This window comes from Mchenga conophoros, linkage group LG23 (genome assembly GCF_057382185.1).
Source record: "Mchenga conophoros isolate Kocher_MC1m ecotype Shallow Benthic linkage group LG23, M_conophoros_male_GT1.1, whole genome shotgun sequence".
Classification (NCBI taxonomy): Eukaryota; Metazoa; Chordata; class Actinopteri; order Cichliformes; family Cichlidae; genus Mchenga; species Mchenga conophoros.
This window is the reverse complement of record NC_140547.1, coordinates 52847883-52872518: the sequence shown is the minus strand read 5'-3', so window position 1 is coordinate 52872518 and position 24636 is coordinate 52847883. Positions and strand designations below refer to the sequence as shown.

The window sequence follows — 24636 nt, the reverse complement described above, 5'->3', positions numbered from 1 at the left end:
AGTCTGCGCCGACAAATAACTGATGTGTGCAAAGACTTCAGCAGCTACAGGAAACAGAAGACTCAGGACTCGATCAGTGGGGTTTTTGTCTGTTAACGCTACAGGAGAACTTGGCTGATTATTTAAAGGAGTGCTCTGGGAACCAGGTTGAACCTGTGTTCTTGGCAGCACAGACTGTGTGTGTTCAGCTGTGCTGATTATTTAGACTATGTTTTCTTGTTTCTGTAAAGCTGGAAGGTCTCGTATGAAGGCACATGATGATGCTGCAGGATGCTCCTCTGGGGACGCAGGTAGAGCTGCCACTGAGGCTGTAATGAATTTAATTGGTGAGTGAGATGAGTGGCTGTCAGCAGCTTGTTAACACATCAGCAGGTCTGGGAATTAGCAGAGAGATGACAGTGAGCCCTGTCTGCTTGTACAAACCAGCTGTTGATAGTTGCACCAGGCCTCACACTTAGTTTCATTTGAGCTGCAGCGCTTTGTTTATTGGTACCCAGCACATCAGTGTGCATATGGCACAGACACGGCCTCTATAGCAGTGTGTCGTGGTGAGCTGTTGGTCGGCCATGAAGCGTTTTCTGCCTGAGCTTTTACAGATTTTGTTCCGCACTAGACACATGAACTCTGATCATCACTTCTTCTTCTTCGTCTGCCAGAAGGCATCAACAGCTTAACTCCAATCTCATTTACAGCTCCTAATCTGAGTGGCTGCAGCTAAGCACACACACACACACACGAGCACGTCTTTCAGTGACAGCTGCATCTCCTCATGTGAAGCCACAGACACAGCCACTACCTCACTGATGGAGACCTCAGTCAGATGATGACTGACTGTCCTGTGCAGCCGTCACATCCACTCTGCAGCTGCTCTCACTCGAGCAGCACAGACGGTGAGCGAGCTCGCGGTCCAGCTCAGATTAGAGCAGGCTGCAGGAGGTCCTGCTCCTCCGTCGGCTGCAGGTGGAGTCTGATGTTTTACTTTAGCCGTCCACGCAGTAAGAGGATTTACTCAGACTGGAAGGGATAAAAATAAAGAGTAAGTCTTTATTTTGATATGCCTCTACTCTCTACCTGCAGGAAATGCTGTCAAAACATTTGAATGTATGAAGATTACACCAGCACAAGCTACAGTCACAGTGGGATTGGCTTCATAAGCAAACTGTAAGTACACACTGAAGCCTCCGCTGCACTAACACACACTGTTCATGTCACACTGCTGGAGTGACGCCTGTTCAAGGCTTTCAGTAAAACGATCAGTGCGAGTTCTGTGAAGTCAGGACTCACAAAGTCCACAAAAACGATGGTTTGTCACAGACGGTGTCGCCAGCTCTTTGTCTGGTGATTCTTGTATGCAGGGAAAACGACTCCTTCATGTCTCCCCTCCCTCCGCCTCCTCCCCCTCCCTCCGTCTTCTGCAGGGAGGTGGTGCGGAGTGCACAAGAAGCAGAAAGTCTCCCACACCACAGGAAAAGCTCATCCACCATAAAGCATGACTCTGGTTTTCTGCAGTGACTTGCATTAGAAGTATGTGAGCAGGTGTCCTCGGCTCGGTTCTTGAAGGAGAAAACAAACCTGAGCGACGTGGGATTTATTCCACGCTCATCTTCAATTCCCTTCACAGGTGGAAGCTGCTCAGCATCATCATCTCTCACATTCAGGTAAGTTTACACAATAAGAAGTGGCTGTGATCGCACAAAGACAACTGCAGAACTGCCCAGAGTTAGAGCTTAAATGTCAGGTTGAAACTCTAATTTTAGCTGCTGTGATCTGGGAGTGAAGGGATTTGAGTCAACGGTGCTAAAGAAGAACCATGCAGAGCCAACGAGGCTAAATAAAGAGAGGAGCTCTTTATCTGCTGCTCCGTAAACTAAACGCAGACTCTGGTCACAACATTGTTGCTGAATCCTCTTCTGATTTCATGTGAATGCAACAGATTTTCTACAGAAAAAAGGATGAAATGAAATATGTAGAAGCCCAGGCTGCAAATGTTTCTGTTTATCAGACCTTTTTGTGTGTCATCAGCCACAGACTTCATCACCATGCTCTCTAATAACTGCAGGCACAGAGTAGCTTCTAGAGCTGAGGTCAGATGTGTTCGGACGTTTCTGCTTCTTAGGTTTGAAATGAAACAATGAAACTACGCCACAGTTTATAATTTCACATTTCAACATTTGGTTCAGTTTTATTTATATACCACTACTTACATAATCGTTATTATTAGTCTGTGAGTCTTTTCCACAGGCTGTCTTTATCTGTCCTGTAAATCACAGCACAGAGAAAACCCCAACAATCGGACAGCTTCCTTTTGAGCAAGCACTTGGTTACAGTGAGAAGAAAAAACATTTTTAACAGGAAATAACATCCAACCATTTGCTTTGACACGTTTGGGGCGGTGGATACAGAATAGATAGAAAACATTATTTATAGTTTCCAGACAGAAACAAGTCACATAAAACAGAATATGCTGCTGAACATCCTTGGCAACAGGTACTGGCTATGGATGATTTGTATCACAGCATGCCTCATTTACCCATTCACACACATATCTTCCACTTATTCATCCTCAAACCTCTGTGGTGACTTTGGTGGTGTGATTGGGATCACTGCCCTGCTGTGGGAGTTGTGGTGCATTTATCTCTTTATGCAGTTTGTACTCATTTCTCCCAGAAGTTGATTCTGTTCATCTGGATGTTTTCAGTGGGAGAAACGTTTCGTCATCATCAGGTGACGTCTTCAGTCTCAGCTGACTGCTGAGACTTATAAACAGGACATTTGCATAATGACTGAAACCAGCCCACTGAAGGAACAATGGGCTGGGAGGTCAGCTCCTTCATCATTAATATGCAAATTCTCATGACCATTGATCAACAATCACTGATCAATAACCATGAGTCCCATTCACAGAGAGGTGGGGAATGGCTGCAATCACAGCATTGTAAGATGGTGACAGATGGACCCTTAGGCCCCTCCTCCATTCAGAGATGGTCTTTTCCTTTTCACGTAAATGGCCTCCTTGACTCCGCCCTCAAACCAGCGTTCCTCCCTGTCCAGGATGTTACATCCTCATCATTGAAAGAGTCCACTGGCCTGTAGGTGTAGATAGACTGCAGAGTCCAGGCCTGACGAGGTGGCTCTGCTGTGTTGGTCCATCCTCTCAGCCAGAGCTTGTTTGGTTTCCTCGATGTATAAATCCTGGCACTCCTCCTGCACTTAACAGCGTACACTATGTTACTCTGTTTGTGTCGGGGACCCGATCCTTGGGCTGGACCAGTTTTTGGCGCAGCGTGTTTTGGGGTTTAAAAGCCACAGAGACCTGGTGTTTAGAGAAAATGTGTCTCAGCTGCTCCGATATAATTTCTGTCTGTTTGACATGTTTAGTACACAAGTCCACATTTGTTTTTAAAACGCATGATTTAATGTTGAAAGAAGCACATTCAACTGAAGAGTATGAAATACACTTACTGCTAACTGTAACCGCTAACTACTAACTATGTGACTCTTAGAAAGACCCCAAAACCAAGCAATCTCTATGCAATCACCACCACGTCTGTGCTGCAGTCATATCAAACTGCATTTGAAAATCACATAAAATCACATCACACACCTAACTAAGGCCCCATCTTATCTTAATGACCTTGTAGTACCATATCACCCTATTAGAGCACTTCGCTCTCGCTCTGCAGGCCTACTTGTTGTTCCTAGAGTATTTAAAAGTAGAATGGGAGGCAGAGCCTTCAGTTTTCAGGCCCCTCTTCTGTGGAACCAGCTTCCAGTTTGGATTCAGGAGACAGACACTATCTCTACTTTCAAGATTAGGCTTCAAACTTTCCTTTTTGCTAAAGCATATAGTTAGGGCTGGACCAGGTGACCCTGAATCCTCCCTTAGTTATGCTGCAATAGATGTAGGCTGCTGGGGATTCCCATGATGCACTGGGAGTTTCTTCTTCAGTCACTATGTGTTAATAGACCTCTCTGCACTGAATCATTAGTTTTTATTGGTTCTGCCGGAGGTTTCTTCCTGTTAAAAGGGAGTTTTTCCTTCCCACTGTTGCCAAAGTGCTGCTCATAGGGGGTCATATGATTGTTGGGGTTTTCTGTGTGTGTGTTATTGTAGGGTCTACCTTACAATATAAAGCGCCTTGAGGTGACTGTTGTTGGGATTTGGCGCTGTGTGAATAAAATGAACTGAATTGAATTCAATCACACTACCAAGCCCAACGAGTGCTGTGAATGTGGGACTTTGGCTTCAAAAAGTACAAAGTTATTTACTTCTATTTAAAGTGCTCATTGTGCTCACACTTTAATTACGACAGCACATGAGCAAAGTGTCCTTTGACCTCAGAGCCTGTATGCAGCTTTGGACCCGGTGAAACAGGCTCAGTGCAGGTCGTGTTTTCCTGTAATCCAGTATGTCACTTGGATTTTTCATTCGAGGTAGTCTTCAAGGATGCACTTTGGAAGAAGCAGCGTCGGCCCTGCGGAGCCCGTCCTCAGCAGACGAGACGGCGCCGTGGGGAACAGGTGAGCTTTCAACCCGAAGCTGCAACAGAACATTATTATACTGAATGGACTCAACATCAATATGCTGTTTTCAAAAGTGATAAAAACACAACTAGCTTCAGTTGTTTGACAATTAGATTTCCACGTACTCAGTCAGACACAGCCAACACAGCAGAGGACGAAGGAATCTGATTCCAGGCTCTGACACAACAAAGCTGAATAAAACGAAGCAGCGTGGAGCAGAGTGTGAAGGAATTAGTGGAGCTGTCCCAGTGAAGAGCACATGCAATACAAAAGAGAAGAGAGCAGGGTGGCACTGCTACCGTCTTTATGTCAGGAAACACAAGTGAAGTGGTTTCCTGTGTTGTGCCACTCATGTACCCACTGTGGACACGCTGACACGTGTTGCATGTATTTACAGATGATCTTGTATTATTCACATGTGTTCAAACCCCAGTTACAGTCTCATAATTAACCTGTGTGTGTGTGCCTTTGTGTGTGATGTGTTTATCTTCTCATGGTTGGTTTCCTGCTGCCCGTTATGACCACGCTTATTCTTAAATTGTTCCTTGGTCACAAATCCATGCAATGATTTATCGATCTTGCAGCGATGTTCAACGGGTCCTCGCCGCAAAGAACACAAACAACTGCAACAACAATGACGGGTAAGATGACGTCCTCTCACACGTCTTTATTCTCATCTCACTGATGAGTCAGACATTCTCCACGTCCGTGTACAGATTCTACAGCTGTCCACAAACCTTTCAGTTCAGGCAGCTGAATCAGTGCTGTGTCAAACCTGTGGTTCAGATGAGGGTCTGATTTGGGGCTGAGCAATCAGTGAGCAGAGGTCTCATCGCTAAACGTATCGTCGCCATCGAAGGCAGCGTAGGATGTTTGTGACAGAGATGTGTGTTATTCTTGAGTTAGACTAGAGGCCGCCCTCAGGTGGAGTGTAAGGGCTGAGTTTAGGACTTTATTTAGAGAGATCAAACAAACTAAATGTGGGACAAAAACTAGAAGTGTGTCAAGAAGCATTTAGCATGTCAATGTGACCTTCTCAGCTCCCTCGTTAATGACATTTACTCTCAATATACTGAGACTGTATTAAAGGAGCTCAGTTGAATTTAATGCTCTTTTATTCTCATGCATTGACTTTTTATACTAGTAGACTTTCAAACCGTTAACTGTCATTCAGGCGTCATTTTGTCTGGTGATCACTGGGGTTAAAGACAGGACGCATCCCTCGACAAGCACATCATTTCTGAGCTAGAGCTTGTAAAAATGAAAGTCTTGCGATCCACCTTCTAGCAGCTTCCGCCAGTTATTAGAAGCTTTTTGGGCTACTGTGTCAACAGTCACCCAAGTGCCACAACTGTTGTTGTGATTTGATGCTATATAAATAAGGTTGAAGAGGATGATTCTGACACAGGAGGAGATAGAAGATGATGAAAATGTCAGGAATACAGAGGATATTAAGAGTACATCCCCTACCTGTTTATGAACATTACAGAAAGAAGGATGACAAAAAGGATGAAAAGAAAGACGACAAAAAGGATGAAAAGAAAGACGACAAAAAGGATGAAAAGAAGGACGACAAAAAGGACGAAAAGAAGGACGAAAAGAAGGATGAAAAGAAGGATGATAAAAAGGACGCCAAAAAGGATGATAAAAAGGAAGAACTGTAAGTACACCATACTTTTTGGGGATGTAACAAACAGGAATATTGTGAATTTCATAATATTACGCCTGAAATAATTAAATCTCTATTAGAGAAAAGGTTGCGTGGATATGAGCAAAGGTTATCCACGTAAGAGTTTGCAGAGTCCACCAATGGTTCAATATACAGTTTACAAAAAAAGAGACTACCGCTCATGATACCATTTTAATCATACTGCTCAAAACTTAATGTTATGTTAAAGGAACATCCAGACAATTTTATCTTTGCTTTTGGGTGTAATTTCAAATCTAGCATTCAAAAATTTTATCTATTTATTTTATTTTATGTACAGATTTTGAAGAATGGTGCACAAAATGGAAACAGAGGCTGTTTGCCTTCAAAGTAAAGTTTTGTCTTTTAGACCCCATTCCTACAAAACTGCTCAAAGAAGTCCTGCCATTAATTAATGCTTCGATCTTAAATATGATCAACCTATCTCTAATAATCGGCTATGTACCACAGGCCTTCAAGCTGGCTGTAGTTACACCTTTACTCAAAAAGCATCTCTAGACCCAGCAGTCTTAGCTAATTATAGGCCAATCTCCAACCTTCCTTTATATCAAACATCCTTGAAAGAGTAGTTGTCAAACAGCTAACAGATCATCTGCAGAGGTTTATTTGAAGAGTTTCAGTCAGGTTTCAGAGCTCATCACAGCACAGAAACAGCTTTAGTGAAGGTTACAAATGATCTTCTTATGGCCTCTGACAGTGGACTCATCTCTGTGCTTGTCCTGCTAGACCTCAGTGCAGCGTTCGATACTGTCGACCATAATATCCTATTAGAGCGATTAGAACATGCTGTAGGTATTACAGGTACTGCACTGCAGTGGTTTGTATCATATCTATCTAATAGACTCCAGTTTGTGCATGTAAATGGAGAGTCCTCTTCACACACTGAGGTTAATTATGGAGTTCCACAGGGTTCAGTGCTAGGACCAATTCTGTTTACATTATACATGCTTCCCTTAGGCAGCATCATTAGAAGACATAGCATACATTTACACTGCTATGCAGATGACACCCAGCTCTATCTGTCCATGAAGCCAGATAACACACACCAATGAGTTAAACTGCAGGAATGTCTTAAAGACATAAAGACCTGGATGGCCGCTAACTTTCTGCTTCTTAATTCAGATCAAAATGAGGTTATTGTACTCGGCCCTGAAAAGCTTAGAAATATGGTATCTAAGCAGATTCTTACTCTGGATGGCATTACCTTGGCCTCCAGTAACACTGTGAGGAACCTTGGAGTCATTTTTGACCAGGACATGTCCTTCAACGCACATATTAAACAAATATGTAGGACTGCTTTTTTTGCATGTGCACATTACCTCCTTGAAACCTCCAGAAACTACTCTGCAATCAGTTAGGTAATATACACTTTATCCATGACCAGGCTGCAGATCGGCTGTGACTACTGCCAAAATTAAGCTCACATTGCATTTCTAACTTTTTTTAATTAAAAAAAAAATACATACTTTTATTAAAAGGGAACTTCTTCTCATTTAGGAAGGAGGTGTGGATCATGGACCCAGCCACGGATATGTATTACTACTGGTTGCTCACAATAGCTGTCCCAGTGTTCTACAATCTGATGTTCCTGGTGGCAAGGTTTGAATTCATGTATTTAGTATTTTCTCTTATCGTTGTTAGTGTTCATGGGTCTCAGTCATGGTTTGTTTCCATACAGAGCTTGTTTTAATGAGCTACAGTATCAAAATTCAACACTCTGGCTGGTTTTGGACTATGTGTCAGATGCCCTCTACTGCATGGACATCTTTGTGAGAGCCAGGACAGGTACTGATGGAAACCTAAGATTTTCAGTTTGTCATTATATGAAATCTTCAATACAGTATATGATAATGATTATCGTTTTCTTCTTTGTCAATAGGTTTTCTGGAGCAAGGACTTCTTGTAAAGGATGCAAAGATCCTGAAGGAAAAGTACATGAAGACACCCCAGTTCAAGTTAGACATGTTATCAGTGATTCCTACTGACATTGTTTTCTTCTATATTGGAATCAACAACCCAGAGTGGAGGTTCAACCGGCTGTTTAGGTTAGGCCGTCTCTTTGAGTTCTTCGACCGGACTGAAACGCGAACCAATTTTCCAAACATCTTCCGAATCGCTAATCTTGTACTTTACATCATCATCATCATCCACTGGAATGGGTGCCTGTACTTTGCCATCTCAAAAATACTTGGTTTTGGGTCAGACACATGGGTCTACCCCGGGCCGAAAAAACCAGAGTTTTCTCAGCTGTCCAGACAGTACATTTATTCCTTTTACTGGTCCACTCTTACCTTGACCACTATTGGTGAGACACCACCGCCGGTCCGAGACGTTGAATACTTTTTTGTCGTGGTTGACTTTCTTACTGGGGTTTTGATCTTTGCAACAATTGTTGGAAATGTTGGAGCCATGATCTCCAACATGAATGCTGCACGTGTAGAGTTCCAGGCGAAGATTGACTCTATCAAGCAGTACATGCAATTTCGAAAGGTCACTAAAGACTTGGAGGCGAGGGTGGTGAAGTGGTTTGACTACCTGTGGACTGAGGGGAAAACCTGCGATGAAAAGCAAGTGTTAAAAAATCTGCCAGACAAGCTGAAGGCAGAGATAGCCATTAACGTACATCTGGAAACCCTAAGAAAAGTGCGCATCTTTCAAGACTGTGAAGCTGGTTTGCTTATTGAGTTGGTCCTGAAGCTTCAGCCTCAAGTTTTCAGTCCTGGGGATTACATCTGTAAGAAAGGGGATATTGGTAGGGAAATGTATATCATCAAAGAAGGAAAGCTCGCTGTAGTAGCAGATGATGGTGTTACCCAGTTTGTGGTCCTTAGTGACGGAGCTTATTTTGGAGAAATCAGCATCCTTGGGATCAAAGGTAGTAAGGCAGGTAACCGAAGAACAGCTAACATTCGAAGCGTGGGCTATTCTGATCTCTTTGCCCTGTCCAAAGATGATCTCATGGAGGCACTAACAGAGTATCCTGATGCTAAGAATGCTCTGGAGGAGAAAGGAAGGGCCATTCTGATGAAAGACAATCTCATAGATGAGTCGCTTGTCGCTGCTACCGATGCTAAAGACTTGGAGAACAAAGTCGATCAGATTGAAGCCAGTTTCGAAATCATGTCAGCAAAATTTCGAAAGCTGACAAATCAATACGATTCCTCTCAGCGTAAACTCAAGCAGCGCCTCAGTAATTTATCAAACCAGTTCAGAAGCCTCAGAGTAGATGAGTAGAGGTTGGCCATCAGTACTACATAGGGAGTGTCTTCTTTACAGGGACTAGTACACTGCATCCGCTCAGTACTTCCAAAGATGCAAAAATAATAAGACTGCCCTCAAACAATGTTTCCACACATAGACAACAACAACGGGTCGTACCACCATGTGGATCATTATGTCTTTTCTTGTGTTAGTGATAACAATAACAGGCTGCACGCGATGATCAGAAACATGTGGAGGGACAAACCTGGAATAAAAGCAAAGACAAAGCTGCCACCAATCAACAGCAGCAGTCAAGCAGGTTCTAAAGGAGCACTACTTTAGCATCGGTGTGAGCATCCAACCAATGCTGGTGGGAAACGTTTTCTTTACTACTCTGCCCAGAATCCCAGAGCGGCTCGTTCAGCAACGACACCATGACCTGGGCTTTGCACATACAGGACCTTCTCCTTTTATTGTGATCAGAATAACTCTTCTGAAGGACGCAATTAGTCAAAAGAATTCTAAAAAGGACCTTTTATGAATATTTTCTACATTCATTTAGAAGAACAGGACCACACCGACAAGTTTCAGTTCTGGTCATTAAAGTGAGAGAGAGAGATTTGAAACTGCAACCAGATCTGGAGATTTAACAGCTGCTCTTTGTTGCTGCTTCGCCTCTGCGTGTTCTGAGATGACTGACAGTTTCATGCCAGACGCAACCTTGAACGGATTCGTGTCTGCAGCTGGAATCAAACTAGTAACGGTTTTCTTGCTCTTAACTGACCGCCTCATCCTTCAGCACAGCTGCAAACTGCTGTGCTGATATTTTTGACAACAGTTTTTTTCTAAAGCTCAGGCAGACCTTTACCATGATGAACATAGATCAGGAGGTTCCACTGGAACATATCTGCTGAATGGGCCTCTGTACACCTACACAAATATTATAAAAGCATTTCAAAATATGTATCATCAAATTTTTATTTTAAATATAAAGAAATGTGCTTTCTGTAAATAAATTTAAAAATAATAAAGTGACAATAAACTCTTGAAAAGTGGTGTATCCTTTCCCCTGAAACATGCTCTAAAGCCTCAATCCGAGCAGAGACTTCCATTTCACCATGTTAGCAGAAGTAGGGCCATGCAGACTGCAGATGTTGGTACATCTGCCCTAACTTTAAGCCTCAACAACAAACAATAGACACCAAAACTGTTTTTTACAAGTCATTTTCACATCTGAAATTTGAGTCTGTGGGGAATGACTACAGGAACTGCAGTTGTTGGCACTTTCACGCAGGCTTCGGTTTGAAGTCCAGGGTTTATGATTTCCATTTCTGCTTTTACATTCAACATTTGATCAGTTAGGCTCCTGTGAACGATCTTAGTCAGCACGAAGGAACACGAATGTGCACGAGGCAGTGAAAGCTTAGATTCCAGAGCTCTGCAGGTGTCACTGAGGAAGCATCTACTGCAAGCATGAGCAATTTTAGTTTAGTAAGCAAAAAGAGTTTGCACGCTTTATTTCAAAGAAAATAAGTTGTGTTGTTCCAAAATATTAAAGTGCAAAACAAAGAATTATTTCTTTTAATGTCGTATGTATGATTAACAGTGTTGACATTAGTTGACATGGATGCCTCCTGGGTGAGGTGTTCGGGGCAGGAGGCGGCCCCGGGGCAGACCCAGGACACGCTGGAGAGATTATATCTCAGCTGGCCTGGGAACGCCTCGGTGTTCCCCCGGATAAGCTGGAGGAGGCGGCTGTGGAGAGGGAGGCCTGGGCTTCTCTGCTTAGGCTGCTGCCCCCACGACCCGGCCCCGGATAAGCAGAAGAAGATGGATGGATGGACATTAGTCATGTGAGATCTTTAGCTGTCTGCTGATGGATTTCCTCATTCTCTTGAGAATTGTATTCTTTTGTTTTTCCTACTATAAAAAAAATTAACTCATAATAAAGGAACTGAATATGATGAGCTTGCCACAGTTCTTCTGCTGGCTGTGTCATCATCTTCTGGCTCTTCATGTCATCCTGATTCTTCTCTGAACTTTTTGGAGTGAGGAATAAAGTCATACTTACACATGCAGTCTTTTAAATCGATGCCAGTCTATACAAACAACTACAGCTGGCATTTATTTGTAATAATTACAAGAATGTTACTGCTGTCTGCCTGCTTCTTGTTTCCAAACACAGTCCAGCACACAGCGCGAATAAGCTTTCAAAAGAATGCAACAAGCACATTTCTGTGTATAACCCATCATTAGAACCAACCAAAATGACCATTTCATTGACCCACCCAAATTTAAGAATGTCCACCCTTCAACGTCACCCAGAGAGCAGCTCAGGAGGTACAAATATCCTTGGACAAGATCCTTACCCCGAGTCTCCGATCCACGTGAGCAGGCGAACGAGGCATGTCGCATCGAGTGCCACAGGAAACATTACCTAACAGGATCCACGTCCTGCTCATCGAAAGTAAAAAAGATTTTATCCCACACACTTTGCCTTATTGCATCTGTGGCGTGATGTTTGGGCCTGCTCTGAAATCGGGACACCAAGAAACCTGTGGAGTCAAATCAGGCTTGTTGGAAAAAAGCAGTCGTCTTTATTTAGCATGTTTCACAACAATGAATACTTTGAGCCTTTCACCTGTTTCTATGTGGGAGAATTTAACTGTTGATTGAACCAATTGAGGAAATCTGCCTCCCGTTCCCAGACAGGTCCACCCCTTAACCTTGAGTCGGCTCACGTGTGCAGCAAGCAGCATCTTCAGCATTCAAACATGGAGGTACGGGTAAGGTTACACAGCTGAAACTACACCTGGCTGTACTGCTTAGCCTTCCACATGAGTGAGCACTACTGCAGTACGTAGAACAATGCACGCACACTGTGCACTGTAGTGACTTCCCAGCACAGTCCAGTGCTGTCCACATTTTTAGGCACTACTAGTACTGTGACTCAGACGAAGGCTAAACTAGTGTTAGGAGTAGCTGATGAGTGAGGAGAAAAAGAAGAGGAGATAAAGACTGGCTCAGGTTGGTGGATGGCAGTGCTGAGCACTGTGCTCTCAGTGGTATGTTGTGGGCATCGTGGCGCTCCACGCGCTCCTCTATAAGGTACGTCAGCCATGCAGCAACGACTTCAGCGTCTCAGGGACAAACCACTGACCCCCCACCTCCAGCCAACCGCCACAAACGTACACGTTTGCTCTGAACGGCTTTACCAGACTGCAGGTACAGTCACATGACACAAGGCAGGGTTATATGACGTTAAGAGCTCTCTGTTCAAAGATGGTTTCTGGCAATAGCCGTGATGCAGTCCACACACTCGGGTCCATGTTCCGTGACCTCTTCCATGCCATCATCTGTTCTCAGACCTTTAACCACAGCGACTGGAGGAGTGAGGTCACGTTACACGCCACAAACGGTCTCTGTACACAGAACGATACCACCCAGTACCTCATAAGGAAGTACGCACGTGGACACCTGAGCCTGCTGCGTGTAGGAGCTGTGAGGTCACACAAAGGAAAGCTTTCAATGACAGCAAGCTTCACGTGCATGTTTATGTCCAGTTTGTCCAAAGGATCACAACCACTCATTTGTAAGTAAGACATCCAGGTAGTTTGCAGGTTTAGCAACTCCTTCGCCCTCTCTCCATGTTCCTACAGACATGGATATAGATGCGGGGGAGCGTATCTCAGTGTCTTCCAACAGCCACAGGCTCGTGTTCCATTTTACAAATGCAACTCGATGACCATCAAGCATTTAAAACAACTGTCTGCTGATGGAGCAGCTATTTTACATGGTACCCTTATTACCATGGTTACATGAGCTGTTGCCAAAGTGGCGTTTTCACTTCCAAGTGAGTGATGTCAGCGATTTGGGCAAAGCGTTGCTGTAAGCCTGCCTCTGTGTGACGGCCGTGCTGCCTGACCCGAGGACGTCTGCCGACTGTGTCAGAGGATGGATATTGCAGACTACACAACAGCAGCGGGATGTTTAAAAAGACAACCGAACTTTGAAGCAGCGAGACGATTCTGTGTCCGAGAACATTACGCAGCCTATTGACCGATGAGGAGGAAAAGCATTCAAAACAGGACGCGTTGCCTGTTGTGAGGGGAAATGATTTCACAGTCCTTATTAGAGACAAAGCACTTTTTCAACAGTGGTTACACCTGTTTCACTGATCAGGTCACAGCGACGTGTCCACACAGTCACAGCAGACACACCTGTGTTATCTGTGCTGTAAACAGAGAGGTATGAAGGTCCACAGCAAGTCAGGCCAAGCTTACAAAACAAAGCGGCAGCAGGCGCACGGCGAGCACGGCCTCTTTCACCCTCAGAGACACAAACTGAGGAGAGCTCGCCTCACGGCTCCTGGATGCAAACGAGAAGACATATTAGGGAGATGTTTCATCAGCGGGAGATGACCAGATCAAAGTCCAGCTTTACACTCCAACGGCAAAGGAAACTACTCACGTCACCATGAACTAGGATGGTCTCGTTAGGTTCCAGGTGTAACCACAGCAACAGACAAAGCTTTATCAGGTCTGCAGACGGGGGGGGGGGCTATGCAGCGTGAGCGGTTTCTACGAGACTGAACCCAAAGCAGACGACACAGAGTACGTGCTGGGCTTCTACCTGTCCGCTGTACAGGTTGGCACAAGGAGAGCATCTGAGACTCAGTCTACATGTGTACATCCTCCACAGCGTGGGTACGGTATGCACTGATATATAAACACTGATTTTATTTAGAATCCTCAACACAGGCAGACAAGGAAATAAAACGAACAATAATGGCAACCTGTGACCAAAGAACAAACATTCTGAAAATGTCTAAGTGCACTTACACATCTCTGCATGTCCCCCAAAGGAAGAAGGCCCGAAACTGAGAAGGAGAACAAGCTATGTGATGTGCCGTCCTGGACCCAATCTCTTTCCACGCGCTCACCTCAAAACAGACTGGGTGGAAACAACAAGCAATGACTACGCTAGAGTGGAATGGTCAGTGGGGAATACGATGCAGTAGCGAACACTAAACTAAATCTCTGTGGGAGCTGTGGGCAAGAGTTCAGGGGTACTTTGTCGCCGAGTTTATCGAGTTGGAAACGCATCGTCCTGTATTTGCATTATTTCTTTTACATTTATCACAACAGGCAGGCATGAAAAACGTGAACCTTCAAATAAATAACGAGGAAAATGATCCTTTCTGTACACAGAAAGCACATTCACATGTGTGGATGTGGGAGCGGGTACTCGAGGAGGTCTCTACGTTTACACTGACTGATGTGTGATGATGCAGGCACAGCAGCGGATCTATTAGAGAGATTTATTAGAACCACGTATCCACTTTCATTATTCACTTGCTTTTCCTCGAACATACTCTGGCCTGTCTGGTCACCTTTGAGATTGTGTCTGATACAGGAAGGGCAGGGCAGGGTTTATGGGCTTTCTGAGAAGGAGTCTGTTGGGAGCAGGGGTTCAGAGCATGCCAAACCCTTTGGCATAGGTGATGGCTTTCAGCAGTCTCTCCCTCAGCTTCTCCTTGCTGTTGTACTCGGGCAGCAGCAGCACGTTAAAGCAAGTGTGAGAAGTCGGTAACCTGTCGAGAAACCACACATCACACAGACAACACGTCAGGAACAAAGCAAATCGTCACACAGCAACACCGAGTGTATGCAGAGACAAAATACATGAAGTATACAGGCCGACAGCTCCACAAAGGGCTGTGATGCCTGCTGCTGTCACAATCTGTCTCCTTTATGTCCAACAAAAACAGACTGGCTTTAACTGGTTCATCCTTCCAGTGTTCACACTTCATAACAGTCATGCCAGTTTCTCGAGATACCTGCACTGGTGTGATGACTGATCAGTTTCCTCATCGTTTTTACAACATGTGATGAAGAAAAAGGATATTGTTGGATAAATAAGCTGAATTTAAAGACAACGCTACCACTCGTAATAAGCCACGTTCTCTCATGTCTACTTACTGATAAGCACGTACATTTTAAACACTGTGTACTGGACTCCTTAATGTTTGCTAAGAGCGTGCTGCTGAAACAAGGACACAGTCAGCTGTGCATAAAGACTTTCGAGCTTCAGTCACTAGCAGGAAGCAGAGCGCACGCAGCCCGTGCACCACAACAGAAGAGGGACAGGAAACGGAACGGCTGTGGCTCACCTGTCTGTGTCGGGGCCGTTCTTGGCGATAATCATCTTCAGCTTGCCCAGCCCACCCACAGGCGCTCTGTCGGTGCCGGTGGTGAACTGTAGGAAGAGGCATTTCTGCTCCTCGCCAAATGAGTGCAACGTCTCCCAAAACTCCCTACGACACAAACACGAGGAAACGCCTTCATCAAATATATATGAATTCAGTTTCAAAACATAGCCAGTGGATGCACAGACGTATGTGCTCCGTTTAAACATACAAGTTAACGGTGAGCGAGGTTTCAGTCTTTGCATATTTTTGGTCTTCCAAAGTAAACTCTCATGGTTTCTCAGGTGGAGTCTGTGCCTGGTGACGAGGCTGCAGCTGCACAGTGAGGAGGAGGCAGTGCTGATGTCAGGCGCTGAGGCCCAGTGAGTGTCAGGAACGTCACACACGGACCGCGCTCGCACCGCGCCCGCTGCACTCCTCCTCGTTTGGATATATTTCTCATGTTTGTCATTTCTTCCTGCATCTACTATTCATACTTTTTATAACTGCACAGTTGGTGTGGAGCACTCACATCATCGTTGCACATGTACAGTGACAATAAAGGCCTATTCTGGTCTGTTCGCAGTCTCGGGTGCAGGAGTGCATGCAGAGGAAATGCACCTGCAGACTGGGCCGAGCTGTGTAGCACTGACTGGAGCTGATAATGGGCCAACATGGCATACTGTTTCCTCCTCCTTCATCAACTTCACAATAATAACTGTCAATTAACACGTTCCCACTTGCCCAGTTGCATGCTGGGAATTGCTAGTTATGGTCTGTTAAAAGCTGAGAGGCTGTGTAGCTGCACTCTGTGCAGGAACAGAGACGAGCAGCGTGATGGAGACGAACTTTGAGCAAAGCAGGAAACATGTTGTGATCACATCAGCTCACGCTTCTGCCGTCTCACCTGCTCCAGGTGTTTGTTGGGGCTCTCCTGGGAGCGCCTCCACAGTCAGCCACAGATACACAGCCTCAGTGAACCCAGCTAACACTTTACTGAAGCTAACGTGTTACTGAAATATTGATTCTTATGTTCTACAATTGGTTCTCAGATTAAAGTATCGACATCTGTAGTCCATCATTAACAGGAACACAGTGGACTTTATCGTTAGGATCATATAAATGACTGGTAGGAACTACTTCTTCTTCCGCCTGTCACAGTGACATGCAAATTATGGCTGTAAAAATGCATCACGCCTCACGTGTGCTCGCTCGCTCAGTGGATGTTCGTAAGCAGAGTCATGTGTGGCGAGGCCACAAACCTTGTCAAACACAAAAGTCAATTATAACACAGAATAAGATGATGAGTTTATGATGAGGCGAACTGAAGGAGCAGCGGGACGGGTGTTGCTAGGGCGAGACAAACGCTGCCCCTGGCGTCCTTCGGTGCTGCAGGTGTGGCGCTGGTGGCAACCTGCAGCACTGCTGCTGAATTTAGGACAGTGACTTACATTTAGGCTCAGCTGTTTGTGTTGATGTTTGAGAGGAATTCACAGCAGCCTTAAAACTACACAATCCCATTTATCGGATCGGCGAGGAAACAAGCGGCCTCACACGTCACTACTGGAAGAACCATTCCAAGCAGAGCTGGTTTTGAAGGTTTAAATCCACACACGCAGTGTGGGGAGCTTTTCCCCACACTGCAGTCCTGTGAAGTGGGGCTGGGTTTTGATTATCGATGAAAATAGATTCTGGCTTGGATAACGTGATATCGATTCATCAAAATCCTGAATCGATATTTAAATATAAATTTATTTTGGCTGAAACGCCAGAATCTCAGGTTAAACCTCACAAAATTTCTACAACCACCAAACAGCTGAAACAGTGAATGAGAGCAGGAACACGGACTCTGCACGGAGACGTAAACACAAAGCGCTGTTACGCACCAGTCTACCGTTGTTTGCAGCCTGTCGGACGCTGTTTTTCCTTTTACTTCTGAAAAGAAAGCCTCATTTCTGCTGTTCAATACTGAACAAATTAAAACTTTTTAAAATTATGCAAAATTGAAAAACTCTCAGCCGTGTTTCTAATCAAACCTCTGCGACTTTGCTCTGCTTCGCTTCAGCAGCATCAGGTCATGTTCATATGTTGATTAATGGTTTTCTTTCGTTTTTGATGTACTGCAGAATATTTGTATAAAATCCAGACCAGGAAAATCACCTTCATGTTTTTCTGTTTTATCTTCAGCTACTTTGACACAAAGGCCTCTGCTGTGATGCTCACACCTTTGATAAAGTCTCACAAGTGTCAGTTTTCTTTTTATAGATATAAAAATATGGATACATACTGATAAATGATAAGAATTATAATATTTCTGACTGCGGCAAAAGTTCCCCGATTCAAATGGAATCAGTGAGGATACCCAGCCCTACTGTGAAGCACTGAGTAACCGTCTGCTGGGGGGCCACATGGTGAGAACTGGTCTCCACTGCTTTTGATTGTGGGCCGTGACGTTATGATGATATAAAAATGCCTTTGATTAGTGTGGACTTTGAGCTGGGTTATAAAAATTAGACACAGCGCGCTGAGCTTGGTTTTCAGGTCAGATTCTTACTTGATTATCCGAGAATCTCTGTTATAACCTCCGTCGTATTCTGTTGTTTCTTCAAGTGCTAGGAAGTCCAGGTTCTACAGTGGGAGACAAAACATGAATGAATGACTGAATGACATCACTAGCATATACAAACATCCATTAAAAAAAACTCTCACCCTGCTTCCACAAATCAGGAGCTCGATCTCCTCTGGTCTGAACAGGTACTTGAGCGGAGACTCGTTGGTGACCATGTGGAAGCCTCTCCTGAACGCCTTGAACTGCTTCTCCACGCTTTTGTTCAGAATGTACTCTGAATACTGTGCAACAAACTCCTATATGAACACACATCAATGAGAACATTTAACAAGCGCGAGCCCTGAGGGGCGGCCGGCCTTGAACACCATGTCATCCCTTATATTTGTGTTACTTTTAACATTTCCATTTTTATCAATAACAAACCACCAGCAGCTGGAAACAACAAGAAGTACAGTGTTGTAATCAATGAGAGCTGGATAGTGCACAGTCAATATTTTATAAGGACATGGCAACACCGTGCACCCCGAGTCCCCATCGCCTCGGCAACCTCCATTGTTGTGTTGCGTTTGTGCCGCATACAATGGGACTTTTAGCCGTGTTGCTGTAACTAGCCCATGCACGCTGAGGAGCTACTCAATTTGAATGGAAGACATCCAGATGGAGTCTAGCTGAGTGGGAACCAGTGAAAAGAGGCATCAAGCTTTACCAGAAAGCACCGATGACAGCTGTAAATAGTAAACATTAAACAGCATCAGTGCCATCAAATCTCTTCCAATCAGATTTTGAGAAGCTATGACGGTTTGTGACAGTGAGCTGAAAGTCAGCTTACCTTCGAGTGGTGGCAGCGAAGCAGCTTTCCTCAGGTTCTCTTCTAATATTGAAAATGTGGCCAAACTTCAGGTTTAGAAGGCTGAAAAAATGTCACTGCCATCTTTTTACAGGCTGACATAGACAGAAGCTTCATTGATCCCAGGAGGAGTCCAGACGTAAACATGGTGCAGCCATGTCTGGGAGACTGCTCCTAACTGGGACTGTGCACTAACCAGCTCAATACCTTCCCATGGTAACAGTTTCAGGACCTGCACACAATGACCTGCCCAGGTGCTACCACAGGATCATGCAACCCTAAAGCTCCGCCCTCTTAATAAATCACAATCAGCAGAAAGGTTTGGGTCAGATAAGCTGAATGAAGTGGAAAAGCACACTTTGCCTGTGTGTATCGTAGGAGGACAAACGGCTCCACGGTTCTCTTCAGCTCACCTTTCTGTTTTCATTGGTGACGGGAATCTTGTCCCCATTTTCCCTTAAATCGTACATAAGTGCATTCCCAAACAGGTCCGTATGAGAAATCTGGAACGTGATCATCATGTCCTCCTCCACGCTGCCCTCATACTCCAGGAGCTCCTTCAGACTCTGGTATAAAACCTGTCCAGCGGTTCAGGACAATCAACACGTTATAATTAGCATAACATCAGCATTAGCATACATCATATGACAGACATGGCTGCTTTTCCTCCCAAACTAAATCAATTAGACAGAAAAAACAACAAAAACACAGCACAAACAGCTGCTTAGGTGATGCTTACCGGGTTGGCATCAGCCAAGTCCCTGAAAGTTCCTTTCTTGCCCATTAACTTCCTGTAGACCACCATGGGAAAGTGGACATCCAGGATACAGTTGTTATAGATGGCCAAACCGAGAACGATGCCAATCAGTGTGTACTGGCCCTCATTTTCAAACGACGACGGGTTGAACCAGAACAGTTTGGTGTGCTCATCATACGTGAACATGCCTGCAGCAAGAAAAACAGAGCACACGCCCGTGAATCCTGGGATACGAAGCAGCCACGCGAGAGACGCTCCATGTGCACACGGAAAAAGCAACACATCGGTTTTCCCTGCTCTCTATCACTGTGTTTGTCTGTTGTCAAGTTAGCTAAAAACTACTCAGCTCGTTTCCATTAGACCTCACTGGGAACATGAGAACCCTCTCAGGTCTGGAAGGACGTCTTTCAGACAACTTTGACCAGAGACAGTTCGATAACATGACAGCTGACACACTTTAGGTGGAAGAAAGCAGGACGCAAAACCCCCACAAACTTTACTTTCCAGTTTCCTAAAACTAGGCTTTGAAAAGCCAGTCAGAGATCCGGATTCAGTTAGCAGTGCAGCAGCGATATCTATGAAATCCTGAAAGGGGGGCTGACCGGAAACAATTCTAAGAAAGACCAGATCACTCCGACCAAGGATCTGAATGGATTCTGACGGGCCGACAGTGAACGCTCTCAAATCCAGCCCTGCATGCTGTGTTAGTGCCACGCTGCTGTGTATCGCCCACAGAGCTGGACCGTGACAGCAGCTGGACTGAACTGTGGTAAAGTCCAAACAGCAGACACGTACTGCCGCAGCTTCACACTCAGGTCCAAGTTCAAGGTGAATTATTAAGCCAGCATCAGCAGTTCAACGTGTATGTGCGACGCTTGTTTAAAGCCATCTGAAACTAAACTGCTCGCGATGCTTTCTTACCAATATCTGGGTTGAAGATCTCCTCCACCACCAGCTGAAAGAATTCTTTGGAAACACCTCCTTCATCGACACCTTGCTCTCCTTCAAACTCCACGTACAGCTGCTTCTTCAAGTCTGCAGGATTTTCCATTGCTATCATTTCCAGCTGCAGACGCACACAGAAGAAACGTTCACAAACATTAGCGCCTTGAGGCGACTGTAGTTGTGATTTGGTGCTATATAAATAAAATTGAATTGAACCCATCCAAAACCCAACTAATCAAAGGGACACTGAAGTCGGTTTGAATGCACATACCCTGACCAGAGCATCGTCAATGATGTGGTCTCTGCGCACTTTGAGCCTCAGGTAAGGGTTGAGCTGCTGACCCTGCACCAAGCTGTAGAGCACCGTGATCCGCCGCTCGCTGTACATGCGGATGCGGTTGTCGTAGTACAGACCCAGGTTCTTGGTGACGGCGTTCAGGATGAACGGACAGGTCATGAAGGAGAATTTGTTTTCAGTTTCAACTTTAAAGAAAGTATAGTCCTTGTCCATCTCTAACACCTCGTTCAGAGGCTCGTTGACAAACTCCTCAAAGGGAATGAGCGGCCGCCGGCAATCGCTTGTACGGATTCCCAACTCTGTCTCCAGCGGGTCTACTCGAGGGCCCTTTTTGTTCCTGCGCTCTTCACCCAGGAGCTCCTGCAGGGTGAGGTCACTGGACTCTGGAATGGGCTCCTCGTCTTCTTCCTCGTTGTGCTCCATGTCAAGGTCGCCACCCAGCACATTTGCATAATAGACGATCTTCAAGCACTTAGTGGCCGCCACCACAGCGTCGTCGTCGTTGACCAGGTTGCGGCTGTTGAACTCGTTACTGATCACCTTGTAGGTAATGAGCTGCTGGAAGGTCTCCACCATGCGCCGGATCTGCTCAGCGCTGTAATGCGACCACAAACGCGCCAGCTTGGCCTGAGCTGCCAGCGGGAGTTTGCTCATGGCCTTACAGAACTGTGGGAGAGCGATCTCAAGGTACTCGGGGCTGTGGAGGTTGCTGTTTTCCATCACTATTACAAAAAGGTTCAGGTAGTTTGGGTCTCGTGAATACACGTTATGGTACGTCAGGTCACACTCCACATTAGGCGAGAGGTAGACCAGCGCATTCAAGAAGGCGGCTTCGATTTTATCATTGGACAGGAGGCGCTCGTAGACCCTTCGCACAGCTTCGATATCGACCGAAACCTCATCGGGAGCCAGCTTTTGGACGTCGTTTTCTCCCGACGAGCACTCGCCGAGCCTCGATGATGAGGAGGTGGGGGAATCCTCCTCCATAGCTGTAGTTGAACTCGCAGCTGCCTCCTTTTCATCTTCATCCTTGTCCTCGTCCTTACCTTGGAGAGACTTGAGCTCCTCCTTGGTGTGCGGTTTGGACCTCCGAAAGCTCTGCACCAGTCCCTCAGCACTGGAGAAAACTCGGCCTATCACTCGGATGAGAGGGGAGTAATCCTCCTTTTCACCACAGGTGTCCAGGATCTCATACACCTTCTCCTCTGTCAGGTAATTTACATCTACACACAGACACAAATGTTGTTACCAGAGAAAAACAAAAACACAAACTGCACGAGTGAAACAGCGCAATCTGCTCACCTTTAAAATTGTCTCGCACAGAGTGGATGTCCTTATGGTTCATCTTCTTGTTGCTGCACGCAGAGTTGCTGTGAGCGCTGCTCTCCTGGTAGGTGGAAGCGGTGCCTTTCTTTGAAGGGTGTGGGTCGCATAGCTTGGCATTGACTTTGTAGAGCTCCAGGGCTTTGACCGCTGCCTCGTTGTTATCCATGCGGCTGAAGCCAACTGATGAGGCACACCACGAGTTGGAGCAAGACTCATTCCCACAGCCCTCCGTTAACTGGTGGTAATAGCGCTCTATTAGATGCTTGGCAGCTGCTCGCTTCCTGTGATCAGAGGTAAAACACAAGGCGGTAAAAGCACTGCGCGAATCCACTGTGATCCTCATAAAGCACTGAGTGCAATGTGAAATAATGGGAGACGCGAGATTGACTGCAATGCTTTTCCCACTTGAGAATCACTAAGAGTTTCTGTCAACAGACAACACAAGAGCTGAGCTTGGTCTCAGGCTGGATGCTGAGCCCGGGCTTATGGAGCTTTGGACGTGTTGCATTTCCAGCCACTTTCAGGTCAAGTGTCACGACAGATTTATTATCAGTGTTTAGAATAAATTCAAACTTGACAAAAACCTTCTGATTCTGCTAATTACACCACTGTCCAGAAGACAGCAGCATTCCAGCTGCAGTCGTATTGGTAAACACTGAAGCAATACTAATAGAACAGCAGTATTATTCATTCACAGGTACAGATACAACTGATAATGTAAACTCAAAGCTCCATAAATTCCATGCATAATTAAAGCACTTTAACCTGAAGTACTTTAACTATGTTTTATTTAAGCCAACGGTCCTTCAAATGTTCACATCATGAGCAAACAGTGTGACAGCTGCTGAGATGAACTGGGTGTGTATCACACTAACAATACAGCTGACAACATTTAGTCAAGGCACAAGATGAAGACAAGAAAGAAAGAAGCGAGGACAGACCCTAACACCAAGCTCCTGAACTGCACACATGGAAGGTAATGAGTTTGACTTACATTCGGCTTGCTTCTGGGTTTTCTATTTCAGGCTCCTCGTGTTCTCTAAATGAACAACAAACAAGGATAAGAACCACGGCACAGGTCATGATGACTACACTGACATTTCAGAGTACTGCTGGCTCTGCTGTGGGGTAACAAAGTCAGAGTCCTGCTCAGGAAATTGGTCGAGCTGTGTAGAAGAGGACAACAGTCTAACCAGCAAACCCACATTCGCTCTTTTTAAAGCTAAGCACTGGCTTCCACTTAGTGACCGGGGTCGCAGCAAATGTAATCATCTATGTAGATAATTCATTTTATCTCTTTTGTAAAATGTAGCATTAACCTAAACCCTGTAGTCCAGTCTGGACGGGCTGGTAAAGCCCAAAAATGTTGCCACTGGGACAATCTGTCGCTCACTTTAGCAAGCTAACACAGCAAATGCTAGTTAGCCTACTTTGTTACTCATACAAAAGTAATGTCTTCAAAGTGACCCGCGGGCAGATTTCTTTCGTTTTCATTTAACCAGTGCTTGCTATAAACTTTGCCCCAATATGTTGCCTGAAACAAAGGAGCACTGACGTCCACACAGCCTCCAACAACAGCTAACTAGCCCCCGCTCTGATTGATCGTCCTAGCATCCCGAGCCTTTCCTCTGAGCATCCCCACCTATCGGCTCCTCCGGCGGAGCTCGTCTCGGCCTGTGGTGGCGCACACTCACAGTCCTCCTTCTCGTCGGAATTCATACGAGACTTTATGCCAGCAGTTTGTTATCCTGTTGCTGTTTGTGGGTGTTGTAGGTCCTGCGCGGCTTCTCTCCAACGTAAACAGCACACTGCTTTAAGTCCGATCGGACACCGACGAAGGATTTTCTATAGAAAACTTCATTCACGGCCTTCCTACTACAGGCTCTCTCCTCTGCCTGAGCTTCGCAGCCATCTTGACTTCACCATCATACTACGTCCCACAATGCACTGCGTTCTAGCTCCAAGAGCTACTGGAATGGATCACAAGGAACTGGACTGCATCATTATTATATTATATACAAGTGTTGTTGTTTTTATAAAGTAATAATAAGTAAAAAGAGTAAACACCTAGAAGCACTTGTAGAAAGGTAAAGGGAGGGCAGAGAGGAAAAACAGGAGTTCCCTCATCAACTCTCAGCCTCCATCCACAGTTACAGCTTCAGCTTTCATGAAAATGGACAGTTTGAAGCTTCATTTTAAAAGGTCAAGGCAGTACGCCTAAAACAAAACCCACCGGAGAGCTGATTTTCCAGGAGAGCACTCTGACAGCTAAAG

General features: G+C 45.2%; 2 protein-coding genes across 5 annotated transcripts; one reads left to right on the top strand and one right to left on the bottom strand.

The window, feature by feature from the left end:
- Positions 1 to 49: 49 nt before the first annotated feature.
- Positions 50 to 10485, top strand: LOC146548355 (cyclic nucleotide-gated channel alpha-3-like). Of its 4 annotated transcripts, none has more exons than XM_085263816.1 (9): positions 50 to 326; positions 1078 to 1161; positions 1419 to 1658; positions 4435 to 4521; positions 5109 to 5165; positions 6014 to 6184; positions 7730 to 7831; positions 7911 to 8017; positions 8112 to 10485. In XM_085263816.1, exons 4-9 carry the CDS (start codon positions 4448 to 4450, stop codon positions 9464 to 9466), a joined length of 1866 nt encoding a protein of 621 aa, XP_085119942.1. In that variant the 5' UTR covers positions 50 to 326; positions 1078 to 1161; positions 1419 to 1658; positions 4435 to 4447; the 3' UTR covers positions 9467 to 10485. The 4 variants fall into 4 exon arrangements, with proteins under 4 accessions (XP_085119942.1, XP_085119940.1, XP_085119943.1 ...); XM_085263814.1 differs by lacking the exon at positions 50 to 326 and adding an exon at positions 399 to 890; XM_085263817.1 differs by lacking the exon at positions 50 to 326 and adding an exon at positions 399 to 960 and having other exon boundaries at positions 4439 to 4521.
- A 1522-nt stretch (positions 10486 to 12007) lies between these two features.
- LOC146548354 (ubiquitin-protein ligase E3A-like) lies at positions 12008 to 24294 on the bottom strand. Its single transcript, XM_085263812.1, has 11 exons — positions 24005 to 24294; positions 23357 to 23401; positions 22339 to 22643; positions 21010 to 22259; positions 20715 to 20859; positions 19776 to 19981; positions 19450 to 19614; positions 18330 to 18485; positions 18175 to 18248; positions 15606 to 15749; positions 12008 to 15026 (listed from the first exon to the last, which is right to left on the bottom strand). The coding sequence occupies exons 1-11, from the start codon at positions 24079 to 24081 to the stop codon at positions 14906 to 14908; spliced, it is 2688 nt and encodes an 895-aa protein (XP_085119938.1). The 5' UTR covers positions 24082 to 24294; the 3' UTR covers positions 12008 to 14905.
- Between the last annotated feature and the right edge of the window lie 342 nt (positions 24295 to 24636).